Below are 13037 nucleotides of genomic sequence, written 5' to 3' on the forward strand. Positions count from 1 at the left end.
TCAACAGTAGGTCAAGTGTAACTGACTGCTTCTTAATTTGCATTTTACAAAGTTACAAATAAAAAAAAAAAGTTTTATTTTGCTTTCACCTTCACTCCTCCTGACACAAAACTACCACTGATGTCCTAAACGCTTATATGACAGCAAGTTAGTTTTTCTGTTAATTGTAACCCCTAATTCAGAAGTTACATGTCACTGTGTTGGCACCTGGAAACTTCCCACGTGTCGGGACTCCTCATCCACATGATACAACAGATTGCAGAGTATTCAGTGAAGTGAGTAACATGAGTAACCCAAGTATGTCTTTAGCACATGAGCAGTTGTAACAATCAGACTTGTTATGCTAATAGACCTTTTTGAAGAATTTCAGTGTCTGTTTTAAACTGAAATAACCAGATTGAAGGAGACAACAATCTTACCAGGTAGATGAGTGAGAGAAGAAGAAACAGTGGTTCTAGCAGACCACGTTTCAGAAAGCGGTACCTGTACGTAGTTGTGATTGCACTGATATAACCCTACAAGCTACACATCATACATACTCACTTTAAAGTGAGAGTGCTATAGTTGTTAGAGCTGGTAATATTTAACTGGGAAGAGCAAAAGCACTGGTGCATTGCCAGATCAACTGAAACTTAGTCCTTGTGAGTTGTTTAAAACTCCAAAATTTGTGTTGTCTCTATGGCAGTTTTAATGGTATTAAAATGCTATTTTCTATTATTTGATTTCTTTTTATGCACTAAAATAAACATGTTCATGATAAGTGATTCAGTTAAAAGCTTACTATTTTGAAATAAATATTCTTGGATTAGAGGTAGAAAAGACTACTGCTATACAAAATAGCATATTCTGTATATCGTATGTTAAATCAAACAGTGCAGTGAATTGTTCCAAAGAGCATTGTAGTATTCATGAAAACAAACTTCACTGGATTGCCATTCGTTTATGAAGTAAAAAAAACCCCACATTATTATGTATAGTTTGCTGCACCTTTCAAATACCATCGAGACTACTATACCATACTGGCGTTTTGTATACTTGGTGATTGTATTGGCTATGAAGTTACAAAGAGGCAAAACTAGCCTATATCACGCTAAACATCGAGTCAGGCTATTTGGCCCCCATACTGTTAAAAATTATAGTGCAAGAGCAGCAAACCTTTTTTGTAATTACATGAGACTCACGCAGGTACAAAATGCTCCTTGTGAAAAGCTGCTACAAGTGAAGCTTTTTATATATTATTCCTATTATATTCCTGTTACTATTATTAGTGTCTAGCACTTTTATCCATATGCGAGAGAACATCCGCCACTAGTGTAGGGAAAAAGAGACCACATCCACCAAATCCATCATGTGGTCCCCAATCGATAGCTTTTGGAAAAACACATGCAAAAATTAAGTACTTTCTACTATTTGTAAAACTGAAACAAAAAATATTTACACCCTTTATTTTGTAATATAAACTGCCACCAGAACAGGCTACTTCAATTTCACAATTCTGCTACAGCTGCACATGGGAGTTGAACAGGAAGATGTTCTTTTCTTATTAATTCCTTGATGATTCATTTTATTTCATGAAACCAGTTGGGTGGGGTTTTTTTGTTTTTAATGCATATCACAAAATATTCTGGCCTTCTTAAAAAGTGTCTTTTAGAAGAATTTGGGGATGAGATTAATAACTATGAACTAGCAGGTAAAATAAAACCTAAGTAGTACAAGATTGACTGTCTTCTGAACTGAGAACCTGCAGTTAACTTCAGCGGGACATTTCTTTCAAATGCTTCAGCTTTGATTCTAGTTTTAAGGTTTTGTTTTTTTTTAAACAGCAATTCAGTCCTTTATGCAAGTTAATATCATTCATTTTAAGAAAAATTTATGCTGGAAGATGACTTTCCTTCCAGAAAGTCTTGCTTACCAAGTCACGTACAGTTTTTTCTGTAACACCAACCTCAAGAGACAGTCTCTCGGAAGCAACTGTAGAATTCCTCTTCCCCTGCATTTGTTCCCCATAACTTCTAGCTGCTACTTATTGTACGACATACTACTTATTCAGTCTGTTTCTAAAATGTCAAGGCGGGAGAAGCTGCGGTACAGTGAGAATCCAAGATTTGAGAGGGGTGGGGGTGTGTGGTGGGGTGGAAGGGTTACATCTCCTAGGCTGACACTCGCCTACTTCTTGTCATTCCATTTGAAAGATTAAAACTTTGTATAAAATTGATCATTTCAACTAAGCCACCATGGTAAAGTGGAGGGTGTTAACTCATCGCCCTAGAGAAAACACCTGCCCACATCCTGTTCAGAAGTTATGAAGAGAAAACTCAAATGGCAGTTTACTAAGTTACATACCCACGCCACTCCTCTTGTCTGTCTTGTGCCATCGTGCCATCGTACGTGAATCCGTGAGACTCTGAAGGATGCCCGCCACGAAGGGAACCAAAATCTGTAGGATGCAGACTTCAAGACGGGTAACGAACAAAGGCACTGGAAGCAAGATCTGTTTCCCGGCCGCTGCCACTGAGGACCAGCAGACAGGCTGAGGCAGCTGCGAGGGTTCTGCGAGATTTGCTGCTGCTCTGAGCTTCCTTCCTCTTTTCTCAACTCAGGAGACTGTGCCCCATGTCATGGGGGAGGGGAATCCCAAACCGGGTGTTTCTGTTGCACGATACCGGCTGTACACATAAGCAGGCAGAAAAAGAGAAAACCCACCCCAATCCTCTCCAGCACCACCCCTGAACTTAAGCTCTGAGCTGTAAGGCTGCTGTGTCCAAAGCCCAGCTGCAGGAACAATCTTGAGACATCAGTTAGCTCTGTTCTGAAACGTCAAGTGGGCCTTATTTCTTAAACGACATCAAAACCAGATTTGAAAAGATTTGACTCCACAAGACACTGTGTCTTAAAAACTGCTGTCATCTAACCTGTCCTGGAATGGGGATTTTTTTTCATAAAATTAAAAAAAAAAATTTTCATAAAGAAATTCTCATGAGAGAGCTGAAGTGACAGAACACTGAAGTGACTGAAGTGAAGTCTACAGACAATCTGCTTCATCTAAGAGTTCCAAATCTTTCTTTTCCATGGAACACACAATTGATACTGTTTATCTATCAAAAAAAAAGATTTTGAGGATGAACTATTTCACTTTTTAGCTTACTATGTATTTTGAATAACAGCTTCCTAACCAGCGATAACTGTCTTCCTTGCTCCTCTGAATCCCTGCTGCAGTAAATCACCCCTTCCCATATACTATTTGGCATAAAGGTCATGACTTGCATTTATTTTCGTAGTCCACATTGCTCTTCCTCATTACGTTTCCCTGTAATACAAAAGTCCTGAGGACAGTTGTTCCTTTCTAGCACTCATTTAAAAACACGCTTTATCATGTAGGTCTGATAAACCTAAGTAATACAAAACTACTATATTCCAAAAAGAAACCATCTAAAGAAACAACATACACAAATTGCACCTCCAAACTGGGATCCAGTTTGCTGTACTTTTCTGACACCCTCAATCTTTCCCACCTCAGGTGTGATTCTGCAAAGACTACAAGCCATCTAACCACCACCAGGCATTTAGGCACAGCTCTGTCCCCACCTCGGAGCTCCCGTCCCCCTTCTTAACACCCCACCCCGCATGCCCTGACAACCCGAGCTTCCAAAGCCATTGCTGCTTCCCCCCTGCCACCCCCTTCCCCCCGCCCCGCTCTCGGCATTGCGCACAGCTGCTCTTGCTTCCTCCTGTCATACTTTCATGATGATGCTTTTGCAGCTCATTAGCTACTGGCACCTACTGCCACTTTCCCTTAAGCTAGCTAAGACAGTCTCCTCATCTGACCGTGTCTGAAAAAGTCCTAGCTGTAACCTCAAACAAACGGATTGAACAACAAAATCTTTTTTCAGCTTTTTTGAGGAAAATGCATCCAGACTGTAAACCATGCATGGTAACCCTAAAATCATGTGTTCCTACAGCAGAAGACAAACCCCAACACGGGTCTGGAGATTTAAGATGGGTAACAGTTACGGCCTTTGTCAGTGGAGGCTTTTGTTCTCAAGTATTTGTTGGTTTATTTGTGTAATTACCATCCCACAGAAAATAGAGGACAGATAATCATTCGACACCCTCACACCCCTTACCATCTTTTCCATAAGTCTTTGTGCTGCTTTTGGCTGGGATAATTTTCTCCATAGCAGCTGGTAGGGGGCTAGGTTTTGGATTTGTGCTGGAAGCAGTGCTGGTAACACAGAGATGCTTTTGGTACTGCTGAACAGTGCTTACACAAAGTCAAGGCCTTTTCTGCTTCTCACCCCACCAGTGCACAGGCTGGCCAAAGGGATAGCCTCTAGCGTACAGGGGGGAGGCATCAGGAGCGATGGCGTTTGTCTTCCCAAGTCACCGGTACACATGATGGAGTCCAGCTTTCCTGGAGATGGCTCAACAGCTGCCTGCTCTGGGAAATGGTGAATTAATCCCTTGCTTTGCTTGTGTGCGCTGCTTTTGCTTTCCCTATTAAACTGTGTCTTTCTCAACCTGTGAGTTTTCTGACTTTCACTCTTCTGATTCTCTTCCCCCATCCCACCGGAGGGCAGAGAACAAGGGGCAGGGTAGGGGTCAGTTGCCAGCTAGGGTTAAACCACAACAGTCTTATTCCAGGCAGAAAGTAGTTACAGGCAAGTAGAAAATTCCTTACTTCCACCAAAGATAAAAATCTTTCTGCCTAGGGAATTAAGGGGTAGAACTTAGCTTTTGGGGGGTAGGGCAGAGGAAGGCAGCAGAGAATTCTTGCCTCCTTTACTACTGCTATCAATTCCAAAAAACAAGACCGTGTAAAATGCTGACTATTTATCAATGTTTAGCTCTACCAATTTCCATTATGCAGAAGAACTTCAGCAATATACAGCAGTTGCATTTAACTTGCTCTAAAATCTATTATATGCCAAGATCTGCAAGCGCAGTTACAGGAACGCGATTGATGCAACAGAAGAGACGGAGAAAAGGAAATATAAGAAGCATTTTCATGAACTTAAGAGACAATAGCTTAAGTATGGTATGGCACAACAAAGCCTCAATTCCAAACACCTTCCCGCACCTACCAGTTGTAATTCTGCAAAAGACCTGTATTCATGCATGTATTACCTAAGACAAAGACTACATGCTCAAAAGCAGCTACAGCAGTACAGGTTAAGCAGTGGCTTTGGGGGGTAATTAGATAGCAGTAATCAGTTGTATTTATTTGTTGAAATGACATCCTTGTTTTGTTTGTAGCATTAACAATAGTTATTTTAATTTAAAAATAGTAGACATTTCACATGCCAAGTAGCTCAATACATAATTAACTGTCTTCACAGTAGACAATCTACAGTTCAGTACTCCCATTTGAAGTACACACATCCCCTGTTAAGTTACTGAAGGCTTTCCTCTGATTGAAACCATTACCTACTTCTATTGTTTTATGCTATTTGCACCTCAGTGTACAGTAAACAAAGCTAACTTTTACAATTTGTTTAAAAAAAAAAGGTGTGCTTCTAACATTTTCTGGCATGAAAAGCGTTACTTCTTCAATGCAGTATTATTTAAGTTCATGTGTGCAGTCAAAGTCAAGAAGAGTAAGAACTACTCCATGGATATATGTTGGCTTCCTGTGATGTCATGGAGTATCTTAACAAAAGTTAAGAAGAAATAAGCTATTCTCAGTTTATGTAGACTTAATTAATAAGAGACTGAAGGATTTGGAGAGGTAGTAAATCTCTTAGATTGATGAAGTGATACAATCAGATTCTACGATACATCGATTTATGATTATTTTGTTCAGCAGTAGGAGTAACAGCCACCAGGCTGTGCCAAAATTCAAGTATGTAGAAAGGGACTGATAACCAGTTCTAACCGCAGGGGGAAGTGACAAGCCAGAGCTGCTTGTTGAAGGTCATTTCACCACAGCTTTAGTTACTTCTGTTGTCCCTCAGAATGTTACAGTTCAGTATTTGTTGAGTGAGTGACTGAGGAGCTAAAGCCACCCACGTGCAGTGGATTAACAAAATTCTCAGCATCACTTCTGAACTGGCCAAGCTGTAAACAAGCAGATCCAGACAGCTGGTTTTGACAAGTACACTCAACAGCTTCAGAAAGGCACACAGAGTTAGCAATTTCTCCAAAAGCTACCTGCAAAATTTTATGCAGGAGATTGTCTTCCCCCCACTGCAAACATGTAATAAAAACCGTTACATGTCCACAGAAGATTTAGGACATTACTCGTAAGGTCCATTTTACATCATCTAGAAGTGTTCTGGTAGTTGTGGTGGGAAAATTCAGTCAACATCACCACTACAGTGCAAGCTAGCAAAGGAAACAGTGATTTGACCAAAGGTAGAATACAGCTAAGAAAAAATTCTTTGTACAGCATGTTGACTTTCACTGTCTCTTGGTGCTGACTGGCAGTCTCTGACAGGAGCTTGAAGTTGCATCTGTGGGAATACAGAGGCACGTTGTATGAATCCACATCTTGGATTCCAAAGTACCAATGGAAGTTAACATACAGCAGAAGAAGTAGTCAAATCCAAAACCCACTGGGTTGTAAGATTCTTCCCCAAAATACTTTTTTCATAACAGATTTGAAAGGAAAAGTCTTTAAGAGACTACTGAATCTTTTATTTAGAACATGGCTAAGCCTGTCACTAGAGGGAACTTACTGTGAGTCATATCAAGTAACCTTAAACATCCACATACACACCGAAACAAAAAAAAAAAAAATTTAATGGTACTAGCTTAAATGCTCTCGTCACAATTATTCTGCATGAAGTGTCATCAGAAAGTTACAGATTTGTCTCCTAAAAACACAATGACACACAGCATGTGCATTACAGTTTCTTAGCTTTTACTGAATGGTACTTTTTTTTTTTTTAAAAAAAATCCTTTACAAAATACCTCAGCGCTCAATCAAAAAACTGACAGTTTTAGAGAAATGTTTTGTCTCAAATGCAATATAGACTACATTTCGGAAATAGAGGTTTATTTTAATTATTAGTACAAATACAAGAACTTAGAGTTTCAAAAGAATAGTATCCCACAAAATGCATAAAAAGATTCACATGCACCTTTGCAATCCGGTCAGTCTGAAAGTTGAACAATTACACATTAGAGGGGAAAAAAATTAAGAATTCTGAATCCAGGAACTGGAATAAATTCAGGAGCACATGACTTAGTTGAGTTCTGCATCAACATCGCCTACCTAGTCTATCTTGCTGGGAGTCAGGGTTAACTCCTCTCTTATCATACAATAAAACTTCTGTAGCAGGTACTTATCTTTCAGAATAGCAAGGTGCTTCAAACAAAGGACAATTAACATGTGTTTAGAGACTTAAGCGAGATTCAAGACAAGGCAACACTTCAGGTCACACTCCCAGTGCCCTCTGGGAAGTTAACGTATCAGAAGTGCAACTCTCATTAATGCAGTCACGCTCCTCATGGAACGAAGCAGATCAATACCTAAGTTAGGAACCTGTAAGTTTACGTGTGACATAAGTTAACTCAGTACTTCCTGCTGAGGCAGGACTCCAAATTGTTCAGGTTCCTTCCAGAAATGTGAGTTTTATTGCTGAGCACATTGTGTTTCAGAAGTTGGCTTAGAAGATACATACAACGTTGTATATTTCTTCTTTTGTGTTTTCTTCTCAATCGTGATTTTGTTTTCTTTCTTTTCTTCTTTTTCCGTAGTTTCAAATCTGGATTCAGCTGTTAACCTATAGGCAAAGCAACCATTCTAAATATATATTTAATTAATTTAAAAAAGGGCTAAAATAAGAGTTTTAAGCCCAGTCAACAAGCCAACTGGCATACAAGACCATCCATATGCAAAGACAGAACAAGCAGTGTTTAAGAATAAAATGAGATTAAAATGAAGCATTTTTAGATCAGTCCTATTCGCATTGCATCACTTGAAGTACAGCCTTTTTTCCCCACCCTCGTATCTTCTAAAATGTTTGGTAAAAAGAGTTAATTAACATGTTAACTGATTGGGATCAGCCTTTAAAAAAACCCCAGAACAGTGACTGTGCTACGCCCATAGAAGAGAGAAAGTCCACAAAAGCACAACTCCAAGTGAAAAGTCCCAGCAACATGATGCAAATATGATCAAGTCAAGCATTTTGCTTTAACACCACCAAAAAAAGGACTACACTTCAAGCAACATACTAGTTTCCAGCCTAGTCCTGCACTACTACTGCCTTTATCTTAACACCTGAAGATCTAGGAAGAAGTTCTTGGAAAAAAATATTTTCAGGTTCTAAATTACATAATTTGTCCACTGACATATTTTAATTCTGCTAGGAATCTAAATGGGAATACCGTGTTAACTGCCACATTGCTGTTAGAGAGGCAAGTTAGAAAAAAAGATTTAGACATTTCAGCACAATTGAGTGTTTTGATTAAGAATTACTTAATAAATGTATAAATGTGTCAACACAAATTGACAACAAATTGATAAATAGTGGTACTCAACCACATCACCCACAACCAATTGGCTATTACACACAATTATTTTCACAGCAAAACAAGTTACAGAAAATGAAGTTCCAAGTTAAAGATGAGTTTACGTACCAACACAAATTCTATGCCGATTCATCACATGTGTTAAAGCAATTCTCTAGCAACCTTGGGGATTTTTAGTGGTCTCAAGAACCTCCAGTGAGCAGCCCACAACAATCTACAGCTGGTTTTCCAAACAAGAATAGCTGCTACTGTTCTTGTTAGAAATTTATTTGCAATATAGAGATGCAGCCAAAGATGAGGACTATGAAAGGAGTAGTAACAAAACAGTTTGGGGAAGTTTAACTACAGATTTCCCCCACCACTACAACCCCAGTTTATTTGATATTTTTGTGTGTAAAGATAAACTATTCCTATTGATTACAAGCGATATGCATATTATTTGCTATAAGCACTAACCAATAGACTGAAAAGAAATATGCCTTGCTGTGCACCCCCCCCCGGGTCAGCAGCGTTTGCTCCACCATCTGCTTTATATTAAGCCCACACCTGTAATTCGCATGGCTAGTCATTTGTTGTTCAGAGCCAGCTTTCCCCCAGCTCCTCCATTTTAGGTGTGCTGCTACTTGCAAGTAGACAAGTAATTACGAGGTTACAACAAGAATCAACTGCTTAGGGAAAGAGAAAAAGTGTATTCTTAGTAATCATCTTCCGGTTAGTGTTCAGTCTGCAGTTCAGCCTGTGCTTCCCTAGCAGCTGTAATCAGGGATTGACAGCTTGTGTCTATCCATCTGTTCCTATGGTAGGTTCTCTTCATTTGTCCCTCCACTCTTCTGCCTTAAGACAGCCTCTGCTCAAGGCCACCAAAAACACCAGTGGCCAAAATCTTCAGCAAGAATCCTCTATAAAAACACAGAACCAAGCAAGAACTCCAAACAACCAAAAGGCCAAATAAAAATTGAATTGACTTAATATGTTCCAAAGCAGCACAACTGGATTTATACAAAATACTCCCCTTTTACAGTATTACACTATACACTAACAGAATTGTCTAAGAACTCTGGAAATCAAATTCACATCAGAAACATCAGACTGTTTCATAAAAGTAAACAGCTATTAGAATTCATTATTTGAAGAGAGGAAAACAGTAATCTTTTATACACTTCAAATGCTTGCAATATGTTTATGCAAGTCAGCATGAAGTACTGTAAAGCTAACTCCCTCAAAGTAGAACCGTGCTAATAAATACCTAAAGGAATAGATCAGATGACTGACACTGACTTACAAAGATGGAGTGAGCTGTTTCATGCTAGTAGGCTACACTTTTAAGTGGGTCAGCAATAGATTGCCATCATTTGCTTCACTTATCACTGCTATCAACTAAGGTTTTCATATGTTCACTAATGCCCCAGATCCAAATAATGGAGCTTTAATGTGACAATGAACAGACAAACCAAGCAAGTAATTTTTTCCTCTTTCATTCTTACTATCTTATAATTGGCCTGCAAATGCTTCAGGACTGATTATTCCACAGCCTACAGGCTGTTGAACCTTAGTTTCATTACCATACTGAATTAAGACTTTTTGAAAAATGCATGTTTTACTAATGTGTAATAGGTCATGTCTATAGGCTGCTGCATAAAAGAAGGGACAAAGTAATGAGATCAGTTAACAGATTCCAAAGTTAACAACTGAGCGTCATGTTCTGAAATTAAGTCTCCTGGAGTTCAAAAGCAGCCAAGTCCCTTTTATAATTCTTTTCTACGAGCCTTCACGATAACGAAGGAGCAGCAGAGGCAAAGTGTTATGAACTAACTGCAAGCCCCATTCCCCATCTCCCCTGTGCCACGTGGTGAGGAGGAGGTAGAAGTGGGGAATGAAGCAGCCATGTTGAGCCTGGGAAGAAGAGTTTGGGGGTGCAGAAAAGGAGGTTTTATCTTTCTCACCGTTCCACTATTTTTAGTTCACAATAAATTAATCTTCCCACATCAAGTCTGTTTTGCCGGTGACTAATTGATCCCTGTCTTTATCTCAACCCACAAGCTTTTTCCATCTTATCTTCTCCCCCATCCTGTTGAGGGGAGTGCGAGCAGCTGGGTGGGCATCTGGCAGCAAGCCAAAATTAAGCCACCACAGTCCTCATTCCAAGACAGCTCAGAGACTGTCATAAAAGGGGGACCTTATAGCACTGTCACATTTCATGAAGCATTAGCACAGGGAAAGGAATGGACCAGAAAGAAGATGACCATTAAACACTTTGACCTTAAAAAACAAAAAAGCTTGTGAAACGATGGCATGGCTCTATCAAGCTTTTACTTTGTAGACTCCAGAAATGAGATGTAATGGGGGTTCCTTCTACCCATTTAAGGAAGATCAACTACTCTCATCAGATGGAGCTTTACCTCCTGAGGATGAATGCCCTGCCTAAAACGCCAAAGAGAGAATACGTTATCCAGCTCTGCTGCTGAGCCAGAAGGCTATGGGCATTTCCTGCTCCTGTTTGAACAAGGTCCAAATGAGGTAGGTTTGGCATGTGTAATCCAACTAAATAATTTCAAAGAGCAAATAAGCTCTTAGGCACACAAGCCCTGCTTTAGATCAAACTAAAGCAAACAACCTCAAATCTTAACGCAAACTAAGTTGGGCAGCAAGGGCTGGAATTTGCTACTTCAGTTACAGAAGTGAAGAACAGCATTTTAATACAGAAATGTATCTTTTTATTGACCAGTGGGCCTAACAGAAGATATCGCTACCTATAACCTTTGCATTGCCTGAATTAAAATAGCAGTTAACAATTCATAATGATCACTTAAATATTTAAGTCTTTAGTCTCAACTACTATGTTCTCAACACTCACATACCATAACCTAATCAGTACCATCACCTAATAAAGTATTCCAGTGTTTACTTGCTTTAAACTTGTGTAGGTATACACACACACTGCAGATATGTACACATGCCATTAGCTCAAAGTTGCCTAGCTCTACCTTGCTAAACCACATTAGCAAGCGAGACTCTGCGAACGAGGAAATTTGTCACGCATGCAAGTACACAGATCACTTCTGACCACTTCTTCATCGCCTCCTAAGCCAAGATGACAAGAGCTTTTCAAACACCATTTTCTATAAATGAGGTTTGCAATCCTTCCATAGTTACTTATGGCTCTTTTCACTCTTACTTTTCATGGGCCAGTAATGACAAGAGCTAAACTAATTGCACAAAAACTACTCCAGTTACAAAAATAACCCAAAAGGACCACAACAGCCTTTTCAGCCAGAGCATCACATTTTACTTAACATCAGGTGAAACACTGACAATTATCCACCATGCACATGCCAATTATTTTTTCCTCCCCCAGACTCCCCACTTTCAGGTCCACATTCCAGCTCAAGTTGCCAGTATTTATTGTACCTTTACGTTGAGCTGTATTCCTACATAGGGTTTTGCCACATCCCTCATGGAACAGTCCAGAGATTCTTTTAGTGTTTAGAAACCCAACCTCTCAAATACTCAGATTTTATCATGACTTCCTAATTCATAATAAACAATAACAGATCAGGGCTGAGTAAATCCTCAATGTTATCTTATCATCATTAATTGGGGATTTAGTTCATTAACACAGTCAGCAACATGAACAGAACCTTCTGCCTGGGTTTGCCTTTTACAGGTTCATAGCACCACAGAAAGCCAAGTAAAAGCTTATATGGGGTTTTGTGGTGGTTTTTGTTGTCGTGTTGGTGGTTTTTATTTTTTAAAGTCTACTCATTTTATGTTGTTCTTTATTTGAACCAACAGCAATGAGTGCAAGATTAGAACCCTCTGAACTATGACTTCATCATCCTCCTCCACTTCTTCCACTCACTCTGCTTTCAAACATCAACTCCATAAAATAATTTCCTCTCCTCACGCCCTCTCCAGTAGGTTTACCCCTTCAGTCCACATAAACCATTTCCAAAGACTTCCTGTCAGCAGACACTGTACCTTCCTTTCCAAAAGAAATATGAGAAAATGTTAAACTTCTCACATCCACGTTACATACTATCTGTTCCTTTATGTGTACAGAGCGCTGTCAAAACACAATACCATCACTAAATTACCCAATCTTTCCTCTCAACTTTCACCACCCATGTTTGACCTCCCTGATCTTTCCTCCTCAGCAGCAGTCCCTGCATATTTTGCCATAGCTTCTTGAACTGCTATTGCTGCCACACTCTTTCCAGACTATTTCAGAGCAGCCTTGAATAATGGATCCGAGAGTCAAAACAACAAATTACTTCTGAACACCATTAGTTTTGGCTACACTGTACAGATTTCCATGTGTTAGGCCTTCTTCCATCTTTGAAGCTGCTGTCATTCTGATTCAATAAACTATTTTTACTAGCAGACATTAGCAAGTAGTAAGCTCAAAACATCTATACTACCACAGATCTTTTTCCTCCCCCCAAACACTTAAACATGTGTTTATTAAGATTATGATAAGCACACAAAAAAAGCATCAGCTGAAAGCAAAAAAAAAAATCAGCATTCCTTTTACCAAGATAAAAGAGTTGGAGCTAATTACTATACTA

At 39.4% G+C, this 13037-nt stretch overlaps 1 protein-coding gene across 1 annotated transcript in view; it reads right to left on the minus strand.

Moving 5' to 3' along the window:
- Positions 1 to 2383, minus strand: part of DOCK2 (dedicator of cytokinesis 2) — a gene marked incomplete at both ends in the record, with an annotated part of 201114 nt that extends 198731 nt beyond the window's left edge. Inside the window, one exon of the mRNA XM_082006288.1 lies at positions 2344 to 2383. Coding sequence (XP_081862414.1) covers positions 2344 to 2383 — 40 coding nt within the window. The remainder of the gene's footprint in view (positions 1 to 2343) is intronic.
- Positions 2384 to 13037: the final 10654 nt, after the last annotated feature.

This window comes from Phaethon aethereus (assembly GCF_964289735.1).
Source record: "Phaethon aethereus genome assembly, chromosome: 14".
In the NCBI taxonomy this organism is placed as follows: domain Eukaryota; kingdom Metazoa; phylum Chordata; class Aves; order Phaethontiformes; family Phaethontidae; genus Phaethon; species Phaethon aethereus.